General features: G+C 35.8%; 3 protein-coding genes across 10 annotated transcripts; 1 reads left to right on the top strand and 2 right to left on the bottom strand.

The window, feature by feature from the left end:
• Positions 1-1,522: 1,522 nt before the first annotated feature.
• tra2a (transformer 2 alpha homolog) lies at positions 1,523-8,094 on the bottom strand. 3 transcript variants are annotated; one of them, XM_048202312.1, is made up of 10 exons: positions 7,935-8,088; positions 7,007-7,321; positions 6,536-6,669; positions 6,284-6,443; positions 4,901-4,954; positions 3,904-4,092; positions 2,919-3,034; positions 2,728-2,832; positions 2,172-2,242; positions 1,523-1,975 (listed from the first exon to the last, which is right to left on the bottom strand). In XM_048202312.1, exons 2-10 carry the CDS (start codon positions 7,016-7,018, stop codon positions 1,965-1,967), a joined length of 852 nt encoding a protein of 283 aa, XP_048058269.1. In that variant the 5' UTR covers positions 7,019-7,321; positions 7,935-8,088; the 3' UTR covers positions 1,523-1,964. The 3 variants fall into 3 exon arrangements, with proteins under 3 accessions (XP_048058269.1, XP_048058268.1, XP_048058267.1); XM_048202311.1 differs by lacking the exon at positions 7,007-7,321 and having other exon boundaries at positions 2,172-2,239; positions 7,935-8,094; XM_048202310.1 differs by lacking the exon at positions 7,007-7,321 and having other exon boundaries at positions 7,935-8,092.
• Positions 8,095-9,148: 1,054 nt separating this feature from the next.
• Positions 9,149-14,629, bottom strand: ccdc126 (coiled-coil domain containing 126). 6 transcript variants are annotated; one of them, XM_048202305.1, is made up of 5 exons: positions 14,474-14,629; positions 14,291-14,379; positions 14,023-14,100; positions 12,724-13,273; positions 9,149-10,009 (listed from the first exon to the last, which is right to left on the bottom strand). In XM_048202305.1, exons 4-5 carry the CDS (start codon positions 12,956-12,958, stop codon positions 9,738-9,740), a joined length of 507 nt encoding a protein of 168 aa, XP_048058262.1. In that variant the 5' UTR covers positions 12,959-13,273; positions 14,023-14,100; positions 14,291-14,379; positions 14,474-14,629; the 3' UTR covers positions 9,149-9,737. The 6 variants fall into 6 exon arrangements, with proteins under 6 accessions (XP_048058262.1, XP_048058264.1, XP_048058266.1 ...); XM_048202307.1 differs by lacking the exon at positions 14,023-14,100; XM_048202309.1 differs by lacking the exon at positions 14,023-14,100 and having other exon boundaries at positions 12,724-12,983.
• A 539-nt stretch (positions 14,630-15,168) lies between these two features.
• Positions 15,169-16,739, top strand: fam221a (family with sequence similarity 221 member A). Its single transcript, XM_048200966.1, has 4 exons — positions 15,169-15,494; positions 15,680-15,853; positions 15,938-16,128; positions 16,255-16,739. Exons 1-4 carry the CDS (start codon positions 15,430-15,432, stop codon positions 16,494-16,496), a joined length of 672 nt encoding a protein of 223 aa, XP_048056923.1. The 5' UTR covers positions 15,169-15,429; the 3' UTR covers positions 16,497-16,739.
• Positions 16,740-17,108: the final 369 nt, after the last annotated feature.

Raw genomic sequence — 17,108 nt, 5'->3', positions numbered from 1 at the left:
AGATTTATTAATTCAGTGCACCACATCACAATAAAATAATAAAGTCTCATACGATCATATTATGAATGTTTAAAAACCTGAGATGTTGTGATCAAGGATCTTTATTTTTTTCATTATCACAATACACTGACAGCTAATAAATCCTGCTGATATATGCATAAATGGTGACCATGTATGTATCTTTGTATGAAAAGTAACAAAATGATTAGAGTTCATTGACTTATAGGAGAGGCAGTTAGCGACTTGTAACTTTTAAGCCCACCAGTCTGTTTTGTAGTCTCTGTAGACTGGTATGCTTGTTTTTATATATATTCAAAAGTACTTTTAATAAAATTTTAGGAGTGCTGGCCTCATGTCACTTCCTGGCCACATTAGGAAGTGGAATCTAAACAATGGTCTTGTCTCAGAACTTCCTTACTCTTCCACTCCACTGATCTGAAATGCCTGGATAGGTGAAAACAATATGGCCGACAGTCTAACGTAGCCAAGTCCTCCATACTCCTTTAATGGAGAACCTTGTAGGCTTGTTCTCATAGTTTAATAAAGCTGATTTCAAACACATTTAAATATTCACAACAAATGTGTCTTTAAAGATCTGCGGACCCTCTTGACACAAAATTTATAATATATGTTATTAAAAATATTCTATAATACATGTGTGTTATGACAGTTTGAACAAATTGAATGCATGTTAACTAATAATGTGTGTTATATAATAAAGTTTGTCAATGAAAGTTGCTAAAGTGTTACTAAAATATGATTTGTAAACATTAGCATTAAATTTGTACTAAAATCAGTGAGGTCTGCATTTATTTGGCCCATGCTTAAGCAACTTATGTATATGGTTAGAAAAAAGCAGCTATGTAGTGGAATGTTAAATATTATAGGGATTAACTTGTATAGAGTACATTAAAAACTGAACACATACTGATATACACTATTGTATTTATTAGTGATGTGTTTATTAGTAGTGATGTACCAAGCAATTTTACACAAAATGCAAAAGAATTTACTTGAATTGTTTTAAGATGAAATTGTTACTATCACCTTTGTATTGTAAAAAAATTTTTTTGTATGATTTGTATTAAATTTTCAGGTGATAATAAAGAGTAACTTAAAACAGTTTGGTTTTCATTTTATTGCATTATGACAACACAATCTGATAATCATGCACATGATCAATGTTCTTTTTACCTATTATTAATATCATGAAAATTCAAGCATTTGGATGTTTTAAGTTACAAATAATTTAAAAACATTTGCAATATGAGTAACCACATTTTTTAACCACACATTATTTAATTGAAACAAATTTTTTAGTAATAATTTAGATGTTTCTTCACACATTTTTTGATGTCTATGGTTCTTAAAATTGAGTACTCAAAAATATTAAGGCAAGATGACATTAAGTTCTGTGTAGTATATTACTGAAAAAACTATGCTTGTATTCCCAGCTTTGAAGAACATTCACAAGACTAAGTAGCACATCAAAGCATGTCTTGTTAAAATAGAAAGAAGCACATTTTCTTTTGAGCTCTTTATTTCTTGAGAAAGAAACAAAGCAACAAATTAATCCTGAAAATAAAGTTTTTTTATGTCACAGATAAACAGGTAAACTCAGCCTGCTTTCTCAAGTACATGATGCTTGTCATACAAACATACAGCAAGTCACACACTCACTCTTAATACAGCATACATACCCGCTAAAAGATGCCCAGTATATAAGAAAAGTCATATCATATCATACGAGCACACTACACAAAAAAAAGTTCTCGCACATAAAAACCTATGATGACAGTATTTATGCTCTCCACAAACCTTAAACTTACATACCAGAGAATCTAGAAATTAAGACATTTATTAAACAAATCTCTCCAGTACAGTGAGTTTAAATGTACTTCATGTTTTTATAAATGTATAGCTTGATGCAAACAGGCAAGAAGAAAGAAGTCATCAGGATCTTCTTAGTATCGTCCTGCAAAACATAAAATTTCTATTAGCATGAGTCTATAATTAAAATATCCATCACATGGTATACAATTCTATGAGCTAACCAGTGAATGATGGGATTTCATGAGTAATACACTCTAGAAGCTGTGGCTTATAAAGCAGGCATGTACATGAGCATATGTGGAAAATTTAGATTGCTCAAGGCGTTTAAATCCACTCACGTGGGCTGTATGAGCGAGATCTTGAGCGAGACCTGTACCGGCTGTAATAAGGTGATGGAGAGCGCCTCCTGCTGGAAAAGAGAAAAACAGATCAGAAACAGATCGGAAATGGTTGACACACTGCAGTACACAGTAGTGGCCACAAGTGATGTCCAGCCTAAGAAAGTTAACATCTTCACCCTTTATTCACATATTATTAAAAATTTGTTTTATTTGTGAGAACGCAAATTGTGCGCACATTATTTTTGGCACGGCTGTCATACAAGGAAATTATGAACATGCAAAAAGAGTGAACCAACAAATTACTAATAACTGATTATATTGTAGTTAATATATGCTTTTTCCTGTGAGCTTTGTTTTTCTATGCATTTTTTTGCCAAATAATTTTGTCAGACAAATAACCAATTTTATTGTTTTTTAATTTTCTCATATTTAAACTATTAAAAAATATTTTCCTTTTCATTTTGGTGGTTTAATTGAACTCGTAGTACAAATATTAACAAATATTCCCTCCGGACATCACTTTTGGCTTCTACTCTATGTATATTCATGTTACCTGTATCTGTAGTCATACTCCTCATAGCCACGGTCATATCTGTCATAGCCACGATCATAATAAGAGTCTCGTCTCCGGCCACCGCTGCTGCTCCCACCTCCATTACTAAAAGAGTCATATTAGAAGTGTTAAAAACCATCCATACTAGCCCACTTGCCTCTTGTTTTTTCCTCCTCCTGCAAAATACTCACTGTGTGGGCCGACCCATGTAGATGCCTGGTGTGGGTGTGTGTGGACGTTTAGTGATGGAATAATCCACCCTAATGCGTCTTCCGTCCAGCTCCATACCATTAGCCCGCTCCATTGCCTATAGTGAGGGACGAATGGTCTTTTTAGACAAGATATACACTCCCACAGCACTGAAAACTATATCAATGAAAATGTCTTGTTTTGAAAGATTAAAGGTTCAGAGATGGTTTAAATGGAAATTATAACATCATTTACGTTTTGTGGAACTTAAGATATTTTGAGAAGTGTCTTTTTTTGTCAATCGGCATCAAAACTGTTTCGTTACCAATATTCTTTAAAATATCTTATTTTGATATTTTTATCTTTATTTTGCAGAAGAAAAATAACTATGCCTTTAACTTAAAATGAGCATTAGATGATGGCAAAGGCAATCTAAAATTTAAAAATAGGGGAAATTAGCATACACAATTAAGTATACAATATGCAATATATCACCCAATATACAATTATATCATTATATTGATAAATAAAAGGATATAGCATAAATATATAGTTCATCCCTGCTTCCCAGTCATTTATTTGATAATTCCATGATTTTTTTTAAATTAAAACTTATGGCAGTTTTGCAGACCGATTCACTAATTAATCAGTCAGACTGCAGACTGATCTGTTAACCATTTAAACTAATTTATTGAAAAAATAAAAATACATTCAAAAGAATCATTCACTCACCTTACTATTGCATTCAAGCAAATTTTACTTGACAAGCAATATGTCGCCGAATATTTTGAAACAAGCCTGATTGCAATGCTGAAATTATCATGACTATTACAGTCCTGATATTTCCAAATTTTGTACAGGAATCTCTTTACAAGTCAATGTTTTCACTAGGTTACAACAGGTAATCCAAAGTTGTCCTTAAGCTTCCATTAAGTCAATCACTAAACCGCTTAGCCCATGAACATGCGTTTCTAGTTTGGGACGTACCTCTTTGGCATCGTCGATACGCTCAAAATAAACGAAGGCAAAACCGCGAGAGCGTCCTGTTCGCTGGTCGTACACAACGTTCACACCGGCTAAAGGGCCGTAACGTGAGAAGACCTCTCTCAGGTCTCGCTCTGTTGTGTACAGACTGAGACCAAACACACCCAGACATGTGTTCGGGTCTGGATTGGCCTGTAAGAGGGACAGAGGTATGAGCACTAGAACACAAGACAGATTCAGAACACCAAAAATTTAATAACCACCAAATAAAACACTGATTCTGTGACTAAAATGCTGTGTGTAATACACTTGAACCGCACGGAAACGATACAACATTGTGTCTATGACCTTTCATGTAAATATTAAGGTTCATGTAAATATGTAAATATTAAATTTACATTATCACATCTTTGATGAGACATTAACTAGCAACAGAAAAAAAAAAAAAACATGCTGCAAATCATTACTATGTCCTAGTGTGAACCTTCAAATTTTAGACCACAGAAAATATTCACATGCAATGACATTAAATAATAATTACTGGACATGATGGAAAGCAGCTCAACATTCTTTTTGTATGCAATAACCAGTCTAGGTTACTTTAATTTTTACACCCCTCCAACAGGGATGGATGTACTCTTTTTCAGGAAATACTTCATTGCTTTCTCTGGTGGGACAGCAAATCAACATGACTGCTTAATTTCCTGAAATTTCTCCAGGTAACTGTGTGACAGTATTTAATAACCCCTGTTACAGAGATTTTTGATGCAAGAACAAACATTACAGCTTTCCGTCCAACAAAACAGTTCTTAAGGCATTACAGTATGAACATGGTCATTGCATGAGCCGTCTGAAGGGCCTTCACAGTCACTGCAGGAGGACAACGCGATTCTTAAAAAGCAAAAGTCACCACATGGACCTCTTAACCCCTTTAAAAGGCAACATGGAGACCTGTTTGGTCTAGTGGTCATTGTTAAAAGGTTAAGAAAGGTCCACATACCCTGGCGTCACCATGACTGTGCGAGTCTTTTTTGGAGTCATGGCTGTGTGAGCTCTGTTGATGTAATAAGAAGGAATGAAAGGGGTTATTAAAGACAGTCATGCTCGTCCCCGTGAGGCTGTGATGGGGGTATGCATGCAATTTGTACAAAACAGAAACACACACATTTAAGACTAGCATTCAAAACACATCACTTTTTAAAAATACATAACATGGTCTTGAGCTAAATCAAATTGCGTAGCATTTTAAGAGAAGTTTTAAAAAATGTTGTCAAATCTTTTAATTATCAAAAACGGGACCACGTAACTCTGAGCTGAACTGATTTCAAGGCATAGTTGACCCAAATATGAACATTCTGTCCTTATTCACTCATCTTCATGTTGTTACAAACCCATAAGCCAGTGGTTCTCAAACTTTTTGACTCGAAATTCCCAGAATTTCCAAACCAATATGGCCCTTATTAGGTAGAGTTTTCAAAAGTACATACTTCAGTACCAATCGGTGCTGAAATTTTAAAAATGTGATGCTTTGAGCGGATTCGTAAACACTTCCAATTGGCCATTGTTGACGCGCTCATTGGACATATCTATGATTGGCTACAATGATCAACGCACAGGAGCATTTGAATGCACATGGAAGTGTTTGAATTTGAAAGCGAGAGCGTTTGAAAGCAGGGGTCTATCAGCGGACGGTGTAAGCGCTCGGTAAAGAGTGTCATTGATGACTATTTACAATGTTTTTTAAGTGTTGATCATTGAAGTCAATCACAAACATATACAACAATGGCCAATCAGAGGTGTTTACGAATCCACTCAACAGTGCTCAAAGCGTCACATTTTTGAAATTTCAGTACCGACGTGGTACCGAAGTCAGTAATTTTGACAACTCTACTTATAGGCTAAAATATTTACAGTATTTTTAAGCTGCAATTATCACAGCTGCTTTTTTTCCTTCTTTTTTATCAGTAACTGGGAGTATGTTGATGCATTCAATTAATTACCCATAGAATATGATTGCAGTTTACTTCCTGATTTTGAGTTTTTTCAGCATTTGAATTTATATTAGAGTTTTATTTGAATATATTAATAATTTATTAATTTAAATACTTTTATTGTCATTCTGCGGCCACCCTAGAAGTTTGCTGAGGCCCCCGGCTCCTTAGTTGAGAACCACTACTGTATGCTGTTATTTATTTAATGACTTGGGATTAAATGTCCTTAAGAAAAAAATAAAATAAATAAACAACTGCACATGGGTTTGCAATAATATGACGGTGAATCAATAATGACAATTTCATTTTTTAGTGAACTATATTTTTAACAGTAACTGCAATAGATGTAGTTGTGGCCCCATTGAACTTTGACCCCAAACCATGATACTCACCCGGCTGCCAGTGTGTCTGCGGCGGTTAGACATGGGCGATGTGCTCTGGCTCCGTCTACGTCGGTAGTCAGGGCTGTAGGAGCGAGAGCGAGACTTTTTCCGGTGGGAGTGAGAGCGAGAACGGCTGTATCGGCGATTTGAATGCCGACGAGAGCGGGACCTGGAAAGGGCCAAAAACAGAGAGTGAGCGATAGCACCACAAACAGACATGAAGCCATGGCTTCGTGGCATTCAGCTAATGCATGGACTAACCTGGACTTGGAGCGGGATCGGGATCTTGAATCAGAGCGTTTGGATGCTCGGGAAGGGCTAGGAGTGCCAGACCTGCTCTCCGTCTTGGGTTGGGCAGGACTGCCCCGCTCCGATTTGGATGGCGAGCGGGATTCCTAATGTCACAGCAATATGTTACAACATTTACAAGACAAAAATTCACAAAGCAAGCTAACTTACACACTCACACCACATTCATAATTGCAGAAATCCAAACATACACTTTATTACAGCTGTGGAGGAAAGTGTTAGAATTACTTAAATTATATCATGGAATAAAAAAATGCTAATAACATTATTGCTACATTTACAAAGGCTACAAAGTCATCACAGGTCCTTGTGATGCTTTTTCTTTAGCCGAATCACCATAGTAAAGCTACAAACATGCAAATGATCATTAAAGAGAGATTAGAAAGACACTTGGAACACAAATTTTGCATTTACTTAACCTACGGACTCATTCATTCTTCTGTTTTCAGTATAGGCTATTCCTTTCTCTCAGGCATTTTATTCTTCGGTCTTCATTTGTTCAGTTTTCATTTTTCCTCTCCTTTTCATTTCTTCACCCCAATCTGAAACCTCTTTTCTTTTTTCTGCTTTAGACACATAACGCGACCGTGCTTCTATCTGACCGATCTTCCGTTCTTTTTTCCCCTTCCCACTTAACCGTCTGCTCTGTAAACATTTTCTCTGTAAAAGCCTTCTTTTATCTTGAATATTCTTCCACATTCTTGGCCTTAACTCTTCAAATCCTTCACGACCAATAACCTTAATGAAAAAAGAACATTCAGAGCAATTAAGATCATGGGAAATTTAGGGAAAATTAATTGAACTATTCACCACTCCTTTTGAAATACAGATGCTGGTTTGGTTATATAATCATATGATGTAAGAGACAGAAGATAAGGAAAGATCAGAAACGTTGGAAAGAGAAACCAAAAGTATACAGGCTGCTATTGTGTCAATGTGGTATTACTTGAATTTCATGTAGTAACATATTAAAACACTTGTAAAGTAATTTTCTAATCAATATCTACTTCAATAACTGTACTATTGTAGGACCAGCAGTTAAAACACGACCAAAAGGTCATGGTTATAAATATATGCAGGTAAAATCCTTGTCTTATTCAACCAAACAGCGTAATTACATTTATTTGATATTCAACATTGTAATGGACTTATAAACTCTAAAGTGACTAACTAATAAATGTTTTGCGAATTATTAACCGATAAGTATGTATCAGCTGATATATCTGCTCAGTTAAGTTGTAAATAAACAAAAGGGGCTGCTAGCTGTTCACTAATCGAGCATTACTGCAAAAAGAAAGAAAGAATATTTGAAAGTAAACTGCAGAACGGTTTACACAACAATAATGCTTACCCTCCCCTCGAATTGAGGCTCCTCGACATCACTCATTTTAAAAATATTAATGATTTACAAAAGCAGAATGAAAATGAAGATATTCTTCCTCGAAGACTTCCGCTCTCAATGTAACTAACTGCAGAAAATGGCTGACCAGCCGAAGCGCGAGGGGAACCATGGGAGGCGACTCAACTTATACGTCACATCCTCCTCAACGTTTGGAAACGGATGGACAGACAAGACAGATGGATGGACGATTATAAATCGACATATCCAAAATAAATAATATTGTAATGACATAGTACATAAACCATTGTATTATTTAAAGGATTAGTTCACTTTCAAATTAAAATTTCCTTATAATTTACTCACCATGATTCATCCATGATGTTCATGTCTTTCTTTCTTCAGTCGAAAAGAAATTAAGGTTTTTGATGAAAACATTCCAGGATTTTTCTCCATATAGTGGACTTCAATATAGCCCAAACGGTTGAAGGTCAAAATTACAGTTTCATTGAAGCTTCAAAATGTTCTACACAATCCTAGATGAGGAATAAGGGTCTTATCTAGAGAAACCATCGCTCATTTTCTAAAAAACAAAAATTATATAAGTTTTAACAATAAACGCTCATCTAGAACTAGCTCTCTTTTTCTTCTCTATTAGAATTCCGACAGTGTAGACACTGCTAAGTGTATTACTGCCCTCCTCAGGTCAAAGTTTGAACTAATTGTTATATACTTGCACTAGCATATTGTAAATTACAATTTATTTCAGACTTTGACCTATGGAGGGCAGTAATAAACTTAGCAGTGCTGGAATTCAAATAGAGAAGAAGAAGAGAGCTAGTTCAAGATGAGCATTTATGGTTAAAACATATAAAATTTAAAAAAAAAAAAAAATTTTTAGAAAATGAGCGATGGTTTCTTTAGATAAGACCCTTATTTCTCATCTGGGATCGCTGTAAACTGTAATTTTGACCTTCAACCGTTTGGGCTCCATTGAAGTCCACTATATGGAGAAAAATCCTGGAATGTTTTCATCAAAAACCTTCTTTTCGACTGAAGAAAGAAAGACATGAACATCTTGGATGACATGGGGGTGAGTAAATTATCAGGAAATTTTAATTTGAAAGTGAACTAATCCTTTAAAGGACTTTGTAGAAATTTCCAATTTCATTTGATCACGTTAATGGCACAAATCTGTTTTTAACTCTTGCATAGACTGACACAAATGAAGTCTGGTACATCTTTTATTGCATGGATTGAGTTGTGGTATCTGGGATACAGTTCATTCTGAAAGCTGAATGCTGCATCAACTGAGGTAAATCCCAACCGAATCAGCCTGCAATAGAACATCAATCAACTATTCACAGAGAATATTCTTTGGATCAGCTCATTTTCTCCACAGTTAATAATTAATGCGTAGAAACGCATGTAATCCTAACAATTAAAAGGCGCCTTTGCTCAGGTATCCATTTAAGTGCACTACACACCAGTAGCTAGCTGTGGAGATGATGCTGTACATGGAGTCTTTTGCAAATACATTATGAAACACTCATATATCAAAAATCAGTCTTCTGTTAAAAACTTCATCCTATCATTCAATCAGTTCTTATATTCTATATTGCACATAAGTTATAAAATATATTTCTGAACCATGAATAAAAGACAAAACAATCAAGCTGAAGCTCATTTGCACAACTAAAAAAAAATGTCTAAAAGCTGCTTTAGTCTAATATATATATATATATTATATATATATATATAAAATCTCTGAACAGTCTTTTCTGTAGTGACACAGATGTCCATGGCCACAGTTTGTTATTTTAAAGATTTTGGCTTATGTGGCCTGTCAGGTGACTGTGGCAGGAAGTGCAGAGGGTTACTACGCCTGTCTGGCCGGTGGCCAGGCATATTTTGTTTGGTGGGCCTGGAAACAGTAACTTTGGCAGCAAGGAGAGTGCCGGCACCACCAGCAGGATGGGAGATGTTGTGCACGGAAGCGTTCACAGCAGCCTCCACTTTCCCCTCCAGCTTCACCAAACGGTTGAGAATATCATCTAACAGCACAGCAATTGTCCTCTTCAAGTCAGCTTCAAAAGGAGATAATGGAAGGATTAGTATTATGCTATTTCTAAACCTCTTTCTGACACACCCATCCAGAATGCTAAGTAGGCTGTTCTTTCACATAAGCCTCACAAGCAAAAATAAATAATTAATAAATAAAAGAATTTGAATAATGTCCATATTTTATAAAAGATAATGTAAATTAATTACAGAATTACATATTAACACTTTTCAATAAGGATTCAATAAGGTTAAAAATATTAGGTTAAAACTACATTAGTTAACTTGAACTAACACAATTTTTCTACAGAATTTTTTAAATAAAAAGCTGTATTTGATAACATTAATGCATGGTGACCTAATTGTTTTTATATTAACTAACATTATCAAAAATTAATAAATGTTGTTAAAAAATATATATTGCTTATCGTTAGTTTACGACACATTAGTTAACACATTAACTAATGTTAACAAATGAAATGAGACCTTATTGTAAAGTGTTACTAGAATGTAAACCATAAAAGAAAACACTTTACAATAAGGTTAACTTCATAATATTAGTTAATGCATTACACTGTGTTCCAAATTATTATGCAAGTGACATATCAGGAGAATTTCACTATAATAAACATTTAGATTTTAGTTTTTCAAAGAAAGTGATTGTTTGTTTTATTTCTCCATATCTTTTTAGATAGCTGTTATCAATCTCAGACAAAACAGTTTGCCAGGTCTACTTAGGTAAATGGAAACCCTACTTAAAGTGGTTGTTCCACATCATTAAGCAAGTCACAGTTCCTATGCAATATGGGGAGGAAGAAAGATCTTTCTGAAGATTAAAAGCATGAAATAGTGCAATGTTACGTAAAAGGCATGAAAACAACTAACGTTGTGTGAAAAGTTCATGTAAATGATCAAACTATCTTAAGATTTGTGAGTGACTTAGAGCATAGCAGAACTTTTAAGGAAAGTTTCTGTGAAAAAAAATGACTTGTATTAAAAGGACAGCTATAAAAAAAAAAAAAAAAAAAGCCAGAGTTGAGCAGCGAACAGGTATTTGAAGCTCCTGGTGTCTCTGGAGTCTCAAGAACCTCTCCATGCAGGCTGGCAGTTTTGCGTAAAGTTGCATTTCAACCACCTCTACACAAACCTCACAAAGAGAAACATTTACAGTGGGTGTAGAAATTTTTAAATAGTTTTATTCAATGAGGAATGCCGTACTATAATGGATGGTCAAGATGGATGGATTTCTGGATGGTTGGTGAATGGCCACCACGTTCCAACAAGACTGTGATGTCAGCAGGGAGCTGACAGGTGATGATTTGGGCTGGAATATTGGGAAGTGAGATGGAAGGTCCCTTGGAAGGTCCCTGGAAGGTCGAAATGACTTCTGCAAGATATGTGGAGTTTATAACTGGCCATTTTCAGCTTTGGTATAAAAAGAAGGATGCACAATGCACTATGCACTATCCCATGCTGCAAAAAACACCACAGCAATAAATCTGTTTGAAAATGTATTTCTACACCCACTGTAAATGTTTCTCTTTGTGAGGTTTGGTTAGGGGTGGCTTGAAATGCAACTTTACACATAACTGCCAGCCTGCATGGAGAGCTTCTTGAGAATCCAGAGACACCAGCAGCTTCAAATACCTGCTGCTCAACACTGGCTTTTTTTTTTTTTATTTATTTATTTTTTTTTACAGCTGTCCTTTTAATACAATTAAGTTGTTTGACAGAAACTTTCCTTAATAAGCCTTTATCTGACCGAGTTCTGCTGTGCTATAAATCACTCACAAATATTATGATAGTTCCATAATCTCTATTCACTTTTCACACAACATTAGTTGTTTTCATGCCGTTTGCACAACATTGCACCATTTCATGCTTTTCATCTTCAGAAAGATCTTTCTTCCTCTCCATATTGCATAATTGCATATTGCATAACTGTGACTTGCTTAATAATGTGGAACAACCTCTTTAAGTAGGGTTTCTATTTACCTAAGTAGGCCTGGCAAAGTACTCAACAAACCTGTCTGAGATTGATACCAGTTATCTAAAAAGATATGGATAAATAAACAAACAAACACTTTCTTAGAAAAACTAAAATCTGAATGTTTATTGTACTGAAATCCCACTGATACGTCACTTGTATAACAATTTGGAACACAGTGTAGATATCATGAACTAACAATGAACAAGCATTGTTTTTACAGCTCTTAATAAGATAATTTTTAAAAATATATGAATTTAACATTTTTAAGCTGTATATATTAACATGAAAAAAATATATTAACATTAACATATATTAATAAATGCTATAATAAAAGTTTTTTTTTTTTCCATTTTAGTTCATGATAGCTATTTTATTAACAAATGCACATTAATTAAACCTTACTGTAACGTAATTGTCACTCAAGTAACGAGTTAAACGAATTAACAAATGTACATTAATTAAACCTTACTGTAATGTAATTGTCACTCAAGTAACAAGTTAAACGAGTTACTCAAGTAACGAGTTAAATGAGTAACTCAAGTAACAAGTTAAAACTGCAAAACTTCAAACTTTGGTTACAAGACACACGGGAACCAATAACATTTGCCACAAACATCAATTTCGGTCTGTTTATCACAAAATTATTGTATGACTTCAAAAAAAATGATTTAGACTATAGTGGGAAAGTTGTATTGACTGTTTTTATGATACATTTACAATGCTTTTTAACACTATACACTATGTACTTACCATATCCAGCCATGGAAGTGCCATGGGGCCTTGAAGGGTTCTGGTTCTCCTCGCTAAGGACTTTGACATAGCGATGGCTGAGCTCAAGGATCTGTTGACGCAGCTCTGCGCTGCTCTCCCGGCGTGGTTGTGTGACAGTGTAGTGAAGCAGCAGCAGACACCAGGCCAGGCCGAAGAGCACCAGAAACACACTCAGTTTGTGAGACATGCTCCTACGCAGAACACAGCCCAGCATGGCAATGCTGCAGGTCTGATGTGACCTGGGTTATGGGGATGGGGTGGGGACAGGTTTAAAAGAGGCTGTCAAGTTCAGGGCTGGGAATAATTCAGTCGTGAAAAAGTGAAGTGGAGGTAAAAGTTAGGAATGGGGAGAAGACTGGGTAATAAGGTCACTGATCTCATGCAATTGTTTGGTCATTTTTTCTGCCTAGGAAATTAACAGGGTGGAAGATGGATGGATTGTGTGTGTGTGTGTGTGTGTGTGTGTGTGTGTGTGGGCAGCAGGTGGATTGGTTTATATTTATCAATGGGGTTCAGGTGCCGGGAATATCTGTAAAATACCACACACAAAAAATATAACAAAAATATGTGGATTAATCATATTAAATGCTACTTGTCCTTAAATATATAATAATAATAATAATAATATCAGATTTTATGAATGTGCACTTATTTTGCAAAGCCTCAGATTTCAGTTTGCATGAATAAATTACATTTCCATCCAAAGTGAATAGGAACCTTGTCATCACTCTCTTTCATTACGGTCACAGTACTATTCTCCATCCAGTCACAAATCACTCAGACTATGCTTTGAATGAATTAATAATGCTGGAGGGGGAAATATGACCACTTTTAATTCTCTACACCACAAAAACAGCAGCACAATATTGGCAAAATATAAATGTAGTGTTTTGCACATTGATTATATTAGTCAAGATGAAATGTTCAAGCTTGTGACTTTCATAAACAAAGAATGTATCAAAGTAAATGGCATTTACACTGTGTGCTCCACCCTGTCAAGCTATTGTTTGTTTGCAGAGCTGTCAAAGCATAGTCACATGATATTTAAGATAGGAATTACAGCATAAAACTGGGTTAAAGCTCTGAGGTCAGACATTGTATGCCTTGCTGAAAAGATGATGATTATAGGTTAAGCAATGTCAGAAAGTTATTTATTAACCTAGTTTAGCTGTTGATGTTATCATAAAGCTAGAATGATACTGTCTTTGAGAAAATGTTAGCATTAACAGAAAAATGGGACTATTGACATTGGGCAAGAAGCATAGGCAAATCAAATACCGTTTAGCATTCTGGCTGGACTATCAAACATCGACACGTGCTCTTTATCATTTTCACTCGGCTTTCACGGTCTGCAGACTGATAAGCAATAGACTGTATTAGTATCACACACACACACACACACACACACACACACACACACACACACACACACACACACACACACACACACACACTCGCTTTAATACAAGGCCGGGTGTGAAAGACATTAAACATCTGGAACAGCCTGATGAAACCACTACAGTAACATAGCTCATGTAGAAATTACCTTAGCAATACTTCAGTCAAGGTGACAGATTCGTTGACTCCAAATTGTTGACATCTTCCTAGCACGTTTGCATGGCAGTCTTAAAAAATCTGTAATATTAAAACATAATTCAAACTGCAGCAGAACTTCAAAGCAGGCGTCTCTGTATAAAGTAAGAAGCGAACTATTTTATTGCTAAACCACCTTAAAATAAATGTCAGCTCATCATTCGGAGCCGCATGATGTGGCGAAACTAGGAACAAACATAGAAAAATGTTCTGTATTTCCCTGCGGTGACAACACAACCTATTGCGTACGACGTCACTTTACGCACCAGCGATGTCCGGTTTGTGAATGAATTGTTCTTATGAATCGAATCCTTCCAATGAATCGGTTCACAATATCGTCTGAACGATTCTTTCACATTGGACCGAACGATTCGTACACGAAATGAACAAATCATTCGGTTCTCGAGTCATTTAATGTGCGTGTGTGACTGATGGACATAAAAGTTAGAGCAGACATAAAACGTTAGAATAAAAGAGTTTGTACGACTTGATCGTATAACATGATATGCATGTTATTAAAATCATATTTAGGTGGTAAATTACTTCATGTTTTATGAACATGACATTACAATAACACCTTTATTAATAAACCGAAAAAGGCAGTGTAGACAGTTGTATATGCTTTATTGGTATGATTTATAATAGGTTATATAAAATATGCCACACCAGGACCATGCGAAGCGATAACTCAACTACATCATAACGTAAAAGAATCACTGAATCGTTTTCTTGAAAAGAACTTTTTGAAGGAACCGATCTCGTATATCTCATCACGCACTCGCGTAAAATGTCATAGGAGCATGGGAAATGTAGTCCATTCGTACTAATATATTCGAGACAATAAAATGGTTAAGAGTGTAGGCTGATTAAATTATTACTGATTACATTTTTACATTTGCATATTGTTTACTCTTTTTTTAACCTGGTTTAAACTACGTAAGGAAAACTGGTCACTGTTGTTTCGTCGTTGCCTAGAAACACAGACGCCAAGAAAAGTCTTCCAAACAAGCTGTCAGTTGTCAGTGTTGCAGCGCGAGACTGTAGTTTATATCAACAGACAAAACAACAAAATAGACTCATAATCACCGTGAAATGGAAAAGATGCATATCGACAAACATGCAACCAATGCAGTGGAGGCCTACTTAGAATACAGAAGGTGTGTTTGTTTGAGGAAATCTGTGAGCTAATAACTAAACTCTGTTAAAAAATGTACTTTATTTTGATTTTCATTTTCTGTTTGTTTGGTGTTCTGGTGATCTCTTTGTATTTCACGTAATAAGCTTCTCAGTTTGAAAAGGTGATCTTGTAATTCTCTATCATTGGATGTCATATTTTGCAAAGGATTGTTGGGGAAGATGATAGAGGGAGGATGTTTTCAGAGGATGAGTACAAGAAATACAAAGAGACAGTGGTGCCAAGAAGAATACGGAACCGCCTTTATGTCAGTTTTGGCATCCCGGGACAGATAGACTGCATACTCGTTGGACCAGAGACACCTTGCTTCTGTACACACAGGTATGGCTCACCAGTCATATACATACTTGATGTACACACACATGCAGAAACATTATTCTATGTATGTTTTTATTTCATTCTCAGGTATAAACAACACTGCTCAGACTTTGAGGAGTTGCCAAAGGAAAGGCCTATACTCCTGCCCTGTAGGGTCAACGGTTGTCACTGTGTGTCCTATGAATACGTTCATATCAACGGCTCTAAACCAGTGCGCTGCCAATGCAAACACACAACCAGTGAACACACTGAAGTTACAGGGCACCTGTGCAAGAAATGTGAGTTTTGCACTATTCCATCCCATATTATTAAATGAAAGCTAACATAATACATCATGTTACAAATAAGCATTTAATAAAACATGAGTCTCCATTTGTCTTAAAGTTATCTGTTTACACATGCAGGCACTCAGTGTACTGGTTATCGAAGTCCATTCACTTGCGGTTGTGGTCAGCCTGGATATGCCCATGTGACGGTGGTTGAAACCAGGGAAGAGCGCATGACACGGGGTCATCCAGTGGGCAGAGCTGTTCCTTATGCGGCTATGGGAGGCCTGACTGGGTTCAGCTCACTGGCCGAAGGCTACCAGAGACTGGACCCCAGTGGCATTGGCAATGCATATGAACAGCACACACAATATCAATGATTTGATGCCATTACAAACATAATGTTAGCATTAGGTTAGCACACACCTTTAGAGTCAACATAACTCTTATTTTATTCAAAGTATGTGGCTATACATATAGTTATGTGAAAAAGTTAGGACACCCTATTGAATTCCATGGTTTTCTGTATCAGGGCATAATAAAAAAAAATCATCTGGTCCTTGGCAGGTCCTTAAAATCATCTGGTCCTTAAAATTTGGAAAATAAAACCTCAGATTAACATATCACACTTTGTCATTATTTATTTAGCAAAAATAAAGCCAAACTGGAAAAGCCTTGGGTAACACCCTTACTGTTAACATAAGAATTAAAGAGATTAAAATATTCAGGCACTGCTAATCAAATGTCTTTGATTAACTGATCACCAGCAAGTGTGATCACCTCTATAAAAGCTGAAGTTCTGCAGTTTGAGCGTCTGGAGCCTTCAGATGCGTGTTAACACAATGCCAAGGAGGAAAGACATCTGATCTTAGATAAGCAATGTTGCTGCCATCAATCTGAGAAGGGTTACAAGGTAATTTCCAAACAATTTGAAGTCCATCATCATTCTACAGTGAGGAAGATTATTCACAAGTGGAAGACGTTTAAAACAG

This window comes from Megalobrama amblycephala, linkage group LG9 (genome assembly GCF_018812025.1).
Source record: "Megalobrama amblycephala isolate DHTTF-2021 linkage group LG9, ASM1881202v1, whole genome shotgun sequence".
Taxonomy (NCBI): domain Eukaryota; kingdom Metazoa; phylum Chordata; class Actinopteri; order Cypriniformes; family Xenocyprididae; genus Megalobrama; species Megalobrama amblycephala.
This window is presented reverse-complemented; position numbering and strand designations above follow the sequence as displayed.